Consider the following 14,307-nt stretch of genomic DNA (forward strand, 5'->3'; position numbering starts at 1 on the left):
GCTTCTGGATTGGATTGGCGCGGCTCACTACGTGCTTACGCGCGCTTTTCTGAGCGCAGATTGATGTGCGCCTGATTTTTACACTAGGCTTTTATACAGTCGCTTTTTCGAGCGCAGATTGGTGTGCGTCTGGTTTGTGCACTGCGCTTTTATACGATCGCTTGTCGCTGTTTTCCTTTTCTCTGGCTTGATTCGGTGCGGCTTGGTGCAGGCGCGCATACTTGGTGTGCGCCTGCTTTTTTTTTTGCGCTGGTCTTCGAACACATCGCTCGCTGCTAACGCTTATATATAAGGAAGTGCTGCGCCGCGGGCGTACCGTGTATGTAAGCGCGCCAGAAAACTGCGCCTTGTTTTCAATTACTTTGTCATGTACCTTACCACTGGGTAGCACCGAGCGGTCGCTTCTAACAAACGCAGAAATGAGTCTTTGCAGCGCGTGTGGCCATTAATTGACTCCCACCACAGCCATGTGAGGTGCGACTCCAGCAGCGGTGCCGTTACCCTGCAGCCGGCGGAGAGGAGGTGGCGCTTCAGTTTATTAACTTGCTAGTTTTTGCGTGTGAACGCCCGTGATAGCTCTTGAGGTCGTGCGGGACGAGCTGCTGGCGTGACACCCACTCGGTGGCCCCGAAGGATTGTGCAAATTGATGTGCCTCCTTCGCGGCAAGCGAAAACACAATCGAGGCCGCCTGATGAAGGGCGACAAGGTTCCGCCGAGCCGGCAGAATCACGGCGGCATTGCAGACCTTGGACCATGGGTATTCGGCATGACCTGCGTGACCACCGGGCAGTTCCGACTATTCAAGGTCGACAGACGAGACGCGGCGACGCTAGGCCCCATTATTGCAGCCAACGTTGAACCGGGGGCCACCATCCACAGTGATGAATGGGCCGCATACAACGGCATCCCGAACTTAGCGGATGCTAACGGAGTGAGCCTCAATCTGCAATGGGAAACTAAACCAGACAGCATGAAATTGGGCATGAAGTGGACCCGATCACGGGCGTTCACACGCAAAAAATGGAAAATTATTGGCATGCAGAAAGTGAAGCGCCACCTCCTCTCCGCCTGGAGTCGCACCTCACATGGCTGTGTTGGGTAGTCAATTAATGGCCACACGCGCTGCAAAGACTCATTTCTGCGTTTGTTAGAAGCGATCGCTCGGCGCTACCCAGTGTGAAGGTACATGAGAAAGTAATGAAAAACAAAGCGCAGTGTTCTGACCCTTTGCTTTTGTATGAATGTTTCCCGGCATTGCTGCGCGCTTACGTACACGGTACGCCAGCGGCGCAGCGTTTTCTTATATATAAGCGCGAGCAGCGAGCGATGTGTTCAAAGACCAGCGCAAGAAAGCAGGCGCACACCAAATATGCGCGCCTGCACCTAGCCGCACCGAATCAAGCCAGAGAAAAGGAAAGCAGCGACAAGCGATCGTATAAAAGCGCAGTGCACAAACCAGACGCACACCAATCTGCGCTCGAAAAAGCGACTGTATAAAAGCCTAGTGCAGAAACCAGGCGCACATCAATCTGCGCTCAGAAAAGCGCGCGTAAGCACGTAGCGAGCCGCGCCAATCCAATCCAGAAGCCAAAGGAGAGGGGGAAGTAATGTGTGACACTAAGTTCAGTGTTACCGTCTCGGCAAGGCGAGCCTTCACCGCATCAGTGCAGTGGCCTCTGAAGGAATCTAGTACGAGCATCGACCGGCGTGCCAGCAAGGCACCTGGTCTTCGCTCCCAGATTACTCGAAGCCAGTCACCGACTAGGCCACTGTTCATCCACGAATTTTCTTCCGCACGCACAACGATTCCTGGGGGCAGTGGAATGCTAGGTAGCGTCTTGCGTTTGAAAATCACATACGGGCGCAGTTTCGTGCCGTCAGCCAAAGCGCATAGCATGACTGTGCAGCGCAGCTTGGCATTTCCGCCGGTCAGCACGCTGACTGATTTGGAGCCCTTTTTTTCCATGGTCGTGTCCATCGGCATCTCAAAGTACACAGGTGTTTGATCAGCATTTCCCACCTGAGACAGCAAATAGCTGTGCTCCTTCCGAAGTGCGATCACATATCGTTGAAAGTTCAACAACTTTTCCTCGTAGGCTTCAGGAAGCCGCTGGCACATGGTTGTTCGCCGCCGCATAGAAAATCCATGTCTTCGCATGAAGCGCTCAAGCCATCCACGGCTTGCACGAAACTCACGTGGAATGTTCAATTCCCGGGCCAACTTCAGGGCTTCCATTTGCGCCATCTCAGTCGAAACAGCGTGGCCACGACTTCTCTGCTCCTCAATGAACTTCGCAAGCTGCATCTCGAGGTGGGGGTACGCGCCAGTCTTCGGACCCCGAAACGCTCGCCTGTTCCGGTTCGTTGCTTCGAGACTCTCTTTTTTTCTTCCTCCAGTCGCGAATGCACGACTCGTCGACGTCATGCTGTCTTGCAGCAGCTCTGTTGCCGATTTCTTCGGCAGCGGCTATAATCTTTAGCTTCTCTTTCGCTGTGAAACACTGCCGTCGAGTCGCACTCATGATGCCAAAACAAAGCAGGCAAACAGTGCAAACTGGGGTAAGTACACTAAACAGCGCCTAACGCGAGGCTCAACAATGCTGGCCTTTCGTTGGCCCTTCATCGGCTTGACAAGCGTCGATGACGATGGGGATGGCGGACTACACGGGGAGGCCGCCGCACATTGCGGTGAAGCCGACCCCCCCCCTCCCAAGGAAAAAATTCGCAGATAACCCGCACCCCCACTTTTTAAACGCGTTTTTTCACATTTTGGTGCGGGTTATACGCGAATAAATACGGTACTTTCCTCATTTTGAAGCCATCGGCGAGAATGGCAAAGGCAGAGCCACCATTGCTGGCAGCGGCAAAGTCTTTCAATGAAAAAGACAACACTGAACAGCGGAAAGCTTGGTAGCCAATGTCAAAGCAGCCAGGCCTAGGGTTGTCATGGTGGCTACAGCTGCTACCCGATTGGCATGCAAGAGCACTGGTTCAATTATTGCAATTTCGAACCCACGGTCACAGCAAAAAAGTCCCGAATCGCAAAAGATATCAGCGTCCGAAATTTCAGACATCCTTTATATTGGCTCTATGGGGTACTTGTTGCCGTGAAGGCATCCGAACCATCAAGCATGTCTGCAAAATTGGGCATGCGAAAAATAACCGTTGATTGTATCCGGAATCATTGTAAGCGGGTTCAACTGTATTTAAATCAATATGCACATGATAAGTATGCATCCATTGAGCCAGTGTGATTCCAGTTGATTCGATCCATTTATAGGTTTTGATGTCCCAAAGCAACAATAGGGCTGTGAGAGACATTGTAGAGGGGGGAAGCTCTGGATTAATTTCTACCAGCTGAAGTTCTTGAAGAAGTACAGTCGCCAACTGATTTTTCGGACTCCAAAAATTCGTACATGCTCGATTATTCGGTCTGCTTCGCAGCACCGCCATTCTCCCCATAGACCATAATGTATAACAACTGTCGAAAATTTGGACACCTTGCAACCTCTCGTCTGATTTTTCGGACACTCCTTGAGCCAACTCGATCGAGAGCACCATGCACCGACTCTGACTGGTGCATGGTTCGACTTGCTGAACGCCATTTTTGTTTTGAACGGAGCCTCCTTGCTGCCCCACGAAGTGGCGCTACTGCAAATCCCCGCTCATCATTGTTTCTGCCTGGTTTGATAGAGTGGCTACAGCACTTCCGGTTTCAGCTTAGTAAGACATGTCAAGACAATCCAGCGGCTGGTTTGTTTCTAATCTAATACCCCTAATCTGATTATGAGGCAGGCCGTAGTGGGGGACTCTGGAACAATTTCAACTATTATTTATTTATTTGTAAAATACCTTACAAGGCCCCTACATGGGGATTGAGTAAGGGGGGGGCATAAAATCAAGTAAGCCCATACAATCTAGTAACAATATGAAGGTAAAGAAGAAGAAAAAAAAACACCAGCCAAGTGCACAGCCTAAAGAATAGAGAAACATATTAGCTACATACAGCTGTATATGAGTACAATAAAAAGGAACCCTATAAGTTTGTAACAAACGTATTACAGTGCAAGAAAAGGGTAGGAAGAATAACACAAAACAGCGAGTGTGATATCAACGGTCAACAAGGGTTAAGCGAGTTGAGTGAGTGCCTGAATTTTTCACGGTCAGTTTCCGCAACTATGTTATCGGGGAGGCTGTTCCAGAGCCGAATGGCTCGTGGGATCGCAGACGAGTTAAATGCTTCTGTTTTACCATAGATACGCATGAAGCTATGATGATTGTGTGATCTGTGTGACGTGCAATGACGTTTCTAGATGTAGGGAGCGTTTGTTAGTGTGGTGGGCATATTTATGCAATAATGACAAAAGGGCTATGTCGCTATGATTACTTAGCAGCTGAAGCGAAAGGTGAATCTTTATTTGAATTACGCTACAACGGTAGTCATAATTCCGGGAAATGGATTTTGGATTGATTCCAGCATGTTAATTAAGTAATTTTGGTGGGGAGACCAAACTGGAGCGGCGAACTAAAGTCGAGAGCGAACAAATTGGAGTTCTTTAACGTGTACATGTAAATTGGATTTCTCTGCCTGGAGTTCTTTAACGTGTACCTACATCTAAGCACGCGAGCATTCTTTCATTTTGTCCCTATCGAAATGCAGCCGCCGGGGTTGGGACCAAACCCGCGAGGTCGAGCTCAGCAGCGCAAAGTCATAGCCACTGGGCGACCACAGCGGATACCTGTTCGGACAATGTGGCCACAAGACATGACTGTGCAGCAATGTACAGCGACAGACTTTGAGGCTAAAAGACTTTGTCTTTAAAGACAATACCAAGAATGCACTGCGTAGAAACACACTGCATCTCACCTGCTGGTCGGCTGTGAAGAACACTGCTGGAGCAATTCCGTGATGTATGAATCGTCATAGTCTGGTGTGACGTTGGGCAGGGCAAACTCAGTGGTCTCCGCCAGTTCCGTCAGCTGCCTCTGAAGCTCCTGGGAGAAAACAAACATGGTAATACTGAGGACAGGGATTCTAAGGATGCTTTACGCACTTGATAATGGTAAATTTACTCAACTGGACCAGCAGGGTCTTGAGTTTTACTCAGGTTTGTGGCAGAAAAAAATTACGAGAGCCACTGAAGCAGGAACTCGGTGCCATATTTAACCCCTTCAGGCATCTTGATGACCTGAGGTTGTTATGAGCGACAGTCACTTTTTGGGTTATGACAGGCCCTCCTCACAACGTAGATGGCGATATACATTCTACCATCACCGCTTTTATTGAGCTAAATTTCTCACAATAGTTGCAGAGATATTCCTGTGTTCTCACCACATTATTAACCGCATTATGACTATGACCATGTTATGGTCAAGGTCTGGCTGGCCTTTTTGGTGGACCACCGTTTTGAGTCTCGAAAATCACTACATTTAACGGAAAGTTTATCCCAGCATTTAACAGCCAGTGGCATGTACCCTTTCAAAGGCTCACACCACCCTAAAACAGGTCACAGGCACGTACATGAAGGCTCCCTACTGGATGTTTTACGTTCACGAATTGTCTCGGGCATGGTCAGGGGCACGTAGTGACAGCCAAACGTGTATATGTGGCACTTGCACACGTCAGTCTAGGCGCACAAGCGTTTTTTGCATTCTGCCCCATCAGGACACAGCCATTGCAGCTGGGAATCAAGCCTGTAATTTCAAGCTCAGCAGCAGAACGCAATCAGCCACTGAGCCACTTTGGCAGGTACTCATTACCTAACAACTAACAGAGCTTGACAGTTCAGTTTCCAGGTGTGCCAACAGGCTACAAATTTGCGGTGGCTTGCTGCACAATGACCAGCAATGGAGCGTTATTAGGTACAAGAGCGTGCGACATCAGTGAGACGGTACAAGATCAGTGAAGACAGCGGGGGTGTAACAAATGTACGAGCTCGGCTGACGCCCGATCCATGCCACCTAGAGAATTTTCCTCCTGCTTTCGGGACGAGGAAAGAAAATGGTCGCAGGTAACGCGCGTCCGCATGCTGACCTTGCACTGCTCCATGCGCGAGCGCAGCACATTCTTGAGCTCCTGCAGCCTGGCCTGGAAGGTGAACTTCTCCTTGCGCACCGACATCAGCTCGGCCGACAGGTTGGAGTGATGCTGCTGAGCCTCCTGAGGGATGATGCATACACGTCACAGCGAGTCACAGAAGAGGGAAGACAAAGTGGCAAAAATTTTGTCTCTCTTATTTTTTAAAAATGGGCAGCTGCCAACTCTATAAGGCATCTATTCTCCGATTGCGCAACAAATCATTAATTATGTCATCTGTTAAAGCAACTGGTTTGAAATGCACATACTGTGCGATGCAACTTTGGCCTTGAAGCAGGTAGTATACCCGTCATGTGACGGAAACTGGAGGCTGTGCTCACATGACCGCGCAAGCTGCCTACTGCAAGCTGCATCGGTCAGCCCAGTGCACTGGTTATCACACTACACCGTGACGATGTCACCGAAAGCTGGACAGACACCACGACATCAGCCAATATTTTTATTTATTTATTTATTTGCTTATTTATTCATATATATACAGTAATCCAAAGGGCATTATAGCAGGAACATTACTTTTACAAGAAGAAAATGGCAATAGAATTAATTAAACATTAACAATGACGAAAGATACAAAACAGATATGCAAGGAAAATGCAATTGTACCATACAAAATATGACAAAAAGAACAGATGACTACCCAAAGTGTGGTAAATGAAGACCCTTGCTAACATCAGGCTTCGCATATTTCTGAAGGTACATGCAATTCACTCAGCACTTCTCTGCACTCAACATGGCATGGGCCTTGTCTTCTGCTGCCGCACCTTTACGAGCGCAGAGCCCTGCTCTAACCTTTATTTTTCTGTCACCGTCATACCACAGAGTTAGCGTCAAACACGTTTGGCTTTTATCAACATGGTCATGGTGCGGTCTACAAACCACTGCACCAGAATGACTAACTAGACTTTGTGATTTCTCATATATACCATGTGACCACCAACCTCAGATGCCTTTGACAAAACAAGACTTGCTTCAAGGCTGAAGCCACGCTGCACTTGTCATGCATATTGAATTGGTTGCATTGAAATGTCATGCATTTATTTATTTGTTGCATATGAGGAGAAGGCTTCATGGTGTAATTGATCGGACAATGACAGTCTATTAAAGAGAGGAAAGAATGACAGAAAAGTTATGTGTCAGTACTTCTATAAAAATATAGTACTAAAAAGAGTGTTAGATCATGCTAAAGCGATCAATCATTGCTTTAAGCTGTCATCTAGGGTGCCACTTTCCCAAATGCAGAGCCTTCATAGGTGAGGAAATGATGCCAATGTAGAAAAGATTGCCACTGCTACTGTAAAAAAAAAAAAAAGGTACCCGCTCCCATGATACTACATGTCCCAGTAATGAGTATACAAGCATTTATAATACAGTCGACTTCTGTTAATTCGACCCGGACGAGGCCGACGAAATTCATCTAATTATCTGGCTGGTTGAATTAAACAAGATGTAGAGCATGTGCAACACCGTGTCCTTTGCACAAAAAACCTAGTGTTAAATTTTCTGATGTTTGATATTCAATTCAATATTCCCCATTTTTTTCTTGATTCGATTCAACATTTAACTCGAAATCTACCATTTGGTATTCGCACCCCTAGAAAATAGGCATTCTCGACAGGAGGTAACGTGTGTTCACTACATTCACTGTACTCGAAATGCCACCAATACAGATACGGCTGCTATTGGAGTCAGCACGGCAGTCGCCACAACAATGACCATTTGGGTCAGGCGCGTGCGTGGTGACCAGCCAAGTTCGAATTATTCAGCGAAGGCTAATTTCTGGTCTGAAATAATGAAAATTTGATTCCATAGAAATGTATGGGCACCGGCCGAGGCCTTCAGTTGGGATAAAATTAACCGAAAAATCACATTAACTGGAGTTGGAATTAACGGAAGTCTATTGCAATAAGAATTATTGCACTACATGAAAGGAAACAGTTTCGTCAATTTTATTGGATTTTTCTGCGGAAGAACTCCCTGGTACCACCTCTTCACACCGCCTTTGCAGTACTACAGTTAAGCCTCGATATAACGAACTTCAATATAACGAAATTTTTGATATAACAAAGTATTTAACTTTTCATAGTCTCTTGTCCACAGAACATGTATTTAGAACTTTAATATAACGAATTATGTTTGTATGCGATTTCAATATAACGAAATTTCACTGCCACCGCAAAGGAATACCAAGAAAATAAATGCAAAGTCCCATGGACGCAGATGGTGAAATGATTAAATTACAAGCGGCTGCTTACAAACGCACCTCTTAAATCGCATGCGGACGTGACAAGAACAACCACCAAAGCGGAATCACATCATGTTCCGTATAAAGCACAAGTGCGATAAAGTCCTATCACGCCCCGCACACTGTGTGCTTTAGGTGCGAGTGAAAGTGCGCAAGGGTGAGACAAGAAAGATGGTGGCTTTACAAGTGCCGCCTTCCCGCGTGAGGAAAGGGAGAAAGAGGGGGAAGAGAGCTCACTCACGGTAATACAACTAAGCGCTTATGAGGGGCAGGGGGGAGGGGGTAAGTTGGCAAGCGTTGTGATTTCTGGCGCGCATCTCGGCCGTGGCGGCGCATGGCTGTAAGTGCGACTGAGCGCATACGCAGCCGCGCACCCTGCCTTAGAGTTAATCTGCCACCTGTGCAAGGAGTGGGCATGCCAAGACAGCGTGGCACCATGTAAGCTGTCTTACCACGCGTTTATTGTTGGAGGTTGCGTAATCTTGAATTTCGGTGACCCATTGGAGCGAGAGGCAGAGGAAGCATTCGCTCCCTGCTGCCGGCGCTTTTCTGGATGACGTCGTCCCAGTGCGGGCAATACTAGCAGGTGCGCAGGTGGAGTGCACGCAAAAGCATGACTGGTTTCGCTTAATTTGTACCGCCGAGAAGCTCGACGTACCTGGCATGAAACCATATCATTCGTCGCCGACTGCCAAATTTATCAAAATGAATTGTTTTCTCATTCAAATTTGCCTTTTTCGATTGCTTGATAACACAGAAAATTCCGCGGCCCTTTCCCGTGTAATCGGCGACTACTTATTTCCACGAAAGTTCACATTTCAATAGAACGAAATTTTGATATAACGAAGCAAATTGCCGATTTTGCCGACTTTGTTATATCGGGGTTTAACTGTATTACTAGTCCTGCAAGGACATTCAGCAAGCCTGCAGTATTTTATAAGTAAATAAATAAATATGTAGAAACAACAGAAAAAAAGAACATTCATATAGAGATTATACCAGGCACATTCCACACCTTTCACAAATTTCGCATTTAAATTTGCTTTTGTTCTACTGCACAATAATTCAGAAAATTCTGTGGCCCCTTTCCATGTAAAAAAAATATTGATTGGCAACTGTACTTATTTGCATAAGAGGTCGAATTTCAATCCAACAATATTTTGATTTAACAAAGCAAATTTCCGGTTTTACCGACTTCATTATATCGAGGTTTAACTATTTGCAGAGTATCGTGCCCTCTCTTTATTGATGCATGACTCGTTCCAATTGATTTGACAATTCTGAATACTGAAACGAATACCAAACAACGTTCGATTATACATGTGAAACTTTTGAATATTCACACAGGCTTAAAGATATGACAAGAACACCGCTGACTACATGAAGAAAGCCGTAAGTGGTAAACAATGAACTTATCTCGCTTAAAACTATGCACATCTCTGAGGGTATGTGCAAAGCATCGAACTCGTGCACTAGCAGCCAGCACAGCATGACCTCTGCGATCCTAGGTGCAGCAGAGCCCATTTGTCGCAGACAATTTGAATGCCTGGAGATTGGTATGGTCTCTTCATTCACGATTTTCTTTGCAGATAAATCATGGCTTCACATGAAGTAAAAAAAAAAATTAAATTATGGGGTTTTACGTGCCAAAACCACTTTCTGATTACGAGGCACGCCGTAGTGGAGGACTCCTAAAATTTCAACCACCTGGGGTTCTTTAGCGTGCACCTAAATCGAAGTACAGAGGTGTTTTCGCATTTCGCCCCCACCGAAATGCAGCCGCCATGGCCGGGATTTGATCCCATGACCTCGTGCTCGGCAGCCCAACACCATAGCCACTGAGCAACCACGGCGGTTTTCACATGAAGTAAATGCTGCGAGGTTTCTAAAGGGGGCCGACAACAGCCAACACTGTTGCCATCACGGCGACAAAGAGTGTGTGCATTCTGGAAAATGGTGCAATATTTCGGCTTGCAGTGTTGTCACGTACCTCAAGCTGCCTGCGTAGCCCCGTCACCTCAGCCTGGTGGGCAGTCTCGGCCAGGCGTACGCGCTCCTGGAGCGCCGCCACTTCCTGGGTCTTCTCCTTCACATTCCAGCTCAGCAACTGCAGCCAACGAGAAAACAAGAGTGCAGCACTGTTCAAAGCCTCACACCCACACACAGCATCTCGTTGCATTCAAATGTGGTAAGCAACAAAAAGAAACGCAGGTAAAATATCAGCTTTTTTATTTCACTCGGGTCAAACTCGCGTTGCAACCAGGTTATGCATTCGGCTTCACATTTCCGTGTCACGGTGCACTGGTGCTCCGCTCCTTGCTTTACAGTGCATACCTACGCCTTGCTGCTCGAAGTGCCGCTGCTTCTACGGTACTTTCTTAGCAGCCTTGTGATGAACTAATTTGATTAATTTAATAATGAGGTATTACGTGCCAGAACCACCATCTCATTATGAGGCACGCTGTAGTGGGGGGTCTAAGGCTTAATTTTGACTAACTGGGTTTCTTTAACGTGCACCTAAATCTAAGAACGTTTTTGTGTTAGAGCCATGGGAGAAACTGGCACGAATGCAGCTGCTTTCGTTTTTAAAAGCGGAGTGCTGCTATGCGATGTGACGCACGCGCCAATCGTCTCAAATTGCCAGCTCCCACTGAATAAATAGAGGGCGAAGGTTGGCAATTATTCGCTCGTTTTACACCTGTGTCTGTTGCTTAATGAATACAGCATTTGAATAATGCCAAGGGGGACCCTGATTTGAATCACGCCACTGAGCACATTTTTTTTTTATTGAAAAGGCCCAAACGAGCCGCCACAAAATGCCCGGAAAGAGGCAATGAATGCTTCACATTACAAAACATGCGTCCTGAGCACTTCACACAACATGGACAGCAACAGCCAAGCGCCCCCCTATGTATTGACATTGAGATTCCTTCAGCTTTAATTAATGCTTAGTCATTGTTATGAAGGGTGTCATCATCATCATTATCCTCCCTTTGCGATTTAGTGGTACCCAGCGCACAACCTAGAACATGAGTCATAAACAATGTTGCTTGACTAAAGAACATGTATAGCATACTGCTACGCACGCTAATGATTCTGGGGTGACTAATGCTCCTTTTTTTTCCCCAAGTGTAAGGCCACTCACTGTATTTCAGACCCCAGATAATGCGACATGCTTGGCCTGGAGTGTTTGTAGCACTATACGGCTACGCCAGATAGCAGCATTCCAAGAAACAGTGCCAAAGAGTTAAGTTTCTTCTTTTACACAACTCTTGCTCACTAGCCTGCACTACAACTCCATGAAATTGATGCACCACTACTTCTTTGAGACAATCTTTAGAATGTCACTAAATGAAATCGTTTCTATGGCGCTGCCTACTTTCGGCCAAAGTTCTCATTGGTGTTCACAAATGTATGTGAATAATGACTAGTTCCTACTATTGGTGAAAAAGTCTGTCTGGGGTCTGTTTATAAAAGAACAGAGATGCTACCTATACTAAATCCTGAATTCTAAATCCTAAATACTAAATCCTATACTAAATCACCGGCAAGATTTGTTGCTTCCATGGCTGTGCAGCAGCACACCTGAATGCATAACCTGAATCGCAGGCTGTAACAACATCCACCCGATCTGGACAGTGAAGCAACCAATCCCGTTCAATGTCTTCTCATGGTATATTCCACTGGTTCCTACCACACGCCGACTCGGTTTGTGAGGAGGAGGAACCCTCTCGATGTTGGAGCCAGATAAATTTTCATCATCATCACCAGTCACCAAAATTATTTCAGGTCACAGTCGCGATTCTGGTACGAAGCTGCGAGCACCTCTGAGCTTTCCAGTCTGGAGCACAGTGCTCTAAACGAACCAAGTGAGTGTCTTCGTGAGCTCGACTTCGATCAGCCGAATAAAAAGTGCACCGCCAAAAGTGCTCTGAAGCAATCGAAAGCAGTTGCTCAAATGCATCATCAGAGTACTTAGTGCTGTCCAAAGCAGGCTGTAAGGAAGGCTTAGTGCTTCAATGGAACTGCAGCAGCTCATCAACTGCACTACAGAAAACAGGCAGAAAGAAACTGCATGTAGACAACGAAAGGAGAAGGGGCTGCCGAGGGGCACATTGTTTTGTTTTTGAATACTTGTTATTGTTCCAAAATAAAACTTAGGACGTATTGGTAGTACAGCCTCTCTGGTCCTTCTAAAACATGCATGTCCCGAATCCCAGGCACCACTCACCTTCATCTGTTGCTCGAGGGCGGGGTCCCTTTCGTGAGCATTGCGCAGCTTAGCCTCCAGCTCCTGCCTGGCCGCCTGTGAAGCGGCCAGGTCCCCCCGGAGGGCTTCGAGCCGCCCCTGTGCCTCCCGCAGCTGCAACTCAAGACTCTGCGCCCGCTCGGCCTGGGTCTGGGCCTTCAGGCGGCCTGCATCTGCCGACTGGCTCGCCTCCGACAGACCCTGCTTCAGGCTCGACAGCTGCCGCTGCAGCTGGCCCCCACGGCGCTTCTCCTCAAAGATCTGCAAGGGAGAAAGAGCAACAGTCAGCGGGCCGCAGTCATGTGCACAAAGTAAAAACAGCACCGACGGAGGGAAAAAACACAAGCAAATGTGCCAATTCATAACTGTGGTTTGAACGTATGCACAATCAAAATACGGCACATTTCCATTAATTCGAGTCCGGTTAACTCGATTTTTTGGTTGATTTGACCCCAATCAAAGGTCGTGGCTGGTGCCCTTGCATTTCTATGGTCAAAACTTTCATTATTCTGATTCTAAAATTGGCCTTCATCAGATAACTCGAACTTGACCAGCCAGCACGCATGCGTCTGACACTTTTGGTGACCCCAACAGTGACCCCTTTGGTTGCAGCATCTGTCTCGGCGAAGCCTAGGGGACAGTGAATTTGGATCACTACTATAGGGGCAATTGTACAGCCAAGCTGCTGTTCAACCGAGCACTTCTGCAACGCCCCTTTGCTTGTATTTTCAACAAAAAGTACAGCTGATTTGATTCTTATTTTGGTAAAAACCCACTAAAACGATGCAACAAATAAAGAAAAGAAAAAGGAACGCTATCTACTGGTACAATAATTTACTCTTGTACATATAGCGAGATGGAGGAATGGTCGACGCTGGTGTGGAACACAGCTATTTGACTTCTTGCATGGTCTGGTTATTGTGCTTTACAATGTCCGATGAATTCTTGGGCAAAGGGGTGCAGTCACACCACAAACAACGTCCCGCTATGTGGGAGACAGTGTTGCTGCTGACCTAAGTGAATAAACAACCACCTTACCGTGCCCTTAAGCTGCAAACAAAGACTCGCTGCCAGTGGAAGTTCAACAGAGCTGCAAGTCAGGCTGAATGACGATTCAGGGTTGAAGCAGTGCTATTCACACGAGGGATGCCTCTGCATTTGCAGAAGTGTAACGTTGCAGAAGCACCCTCCTGCCTTTCAAACGGCCACAGCGCATGTCACGAAGACTTCGTAATCACTTAAGCTTTCAAAGTTTCTATGGAGCAGTGCACACCTTTAACATGTTTGAATTGCCTCGTATAATTTCACTCTGGAATAACCTTCCTGACGCCACAGTACCCATTACAGAAGATCACACTTGTTTGCGTTAATGTTTATATGAATGTTATGCTTCTTGTTGATGTACAGTGTTGCATTTTTTTTTCTTGTGTGAGCTTGTTTCCATTTACATATATGCCCCCCATCTTGCTCCATTTTATTTTTGCGTGCTGTTGATAGCGTGTTATGGTTGTAGTGCTGTATCTTTCTTCACCAGTGTTAACACTGTTTCACATATATTTTTTTCATGTTATTTCGTTTTCGTAACTGTTCGCTCTCTTTCTCGTGTAATGTTACCTCCCTTCTCAATGCCCCATATAGGAGCATGTAAGGTATGATGAACAAATAAACAAACGGTGACTGAAATCCCCTCTGTGGCTCATTTGTTCACGTAGGAGATG

The 14,307-nt window shown here is 46.7% G+C and overlaps 1 protein-coding gene across 1 annotated transcript in view; it reads right to left on the minus strand.

Annotated features, from left to right (window-relative positions):
• Positions 1 to 14,307, minus strand: part of LOC142576466 (uncharacterized) — an 82,011-nt gene that overhangs the window by 18,038 nt on the left and 49,666 nt on the right. Inside the window, exons 12-15 of the mRNA XM_075686607.1 lie at positions 12,572 to 12,850; positions 10,331 to 10,447; positions 6,036 to 6,161; positions 4,869 to 4,996 (exon numbers count right to left, since the gene is read on the minus strand). Coding sequence (XP_075542722.1) covers positions 4,869 to 4,996; positions 6,036 to 6,161; positions 10,331 to 10,447; positions 12,572 to 12,850 — 650 coding nt within the window. The remainder of the gene's footprint in view (positions 1 to 4,868; positions 4,997 to 6,035; positions 6,162 to 10,330; positions 10,448 to 12,571; positions 12,851 to 14,307) is intronic.

This window comes from Dermacentor variabilis, chromosome 3, assembly GCF_050947875.1.
Source record: "Dermacentor variabilis isolate Ectoservices chromosome 3, ASM5094787v1, whole genome shotgun sequence".
NCBI lineage: Eukaryota > Metazoa > Arthropoda > Arachnida > Ixodida > Ixodidae > Dermacentor > Dermacentor variabilis.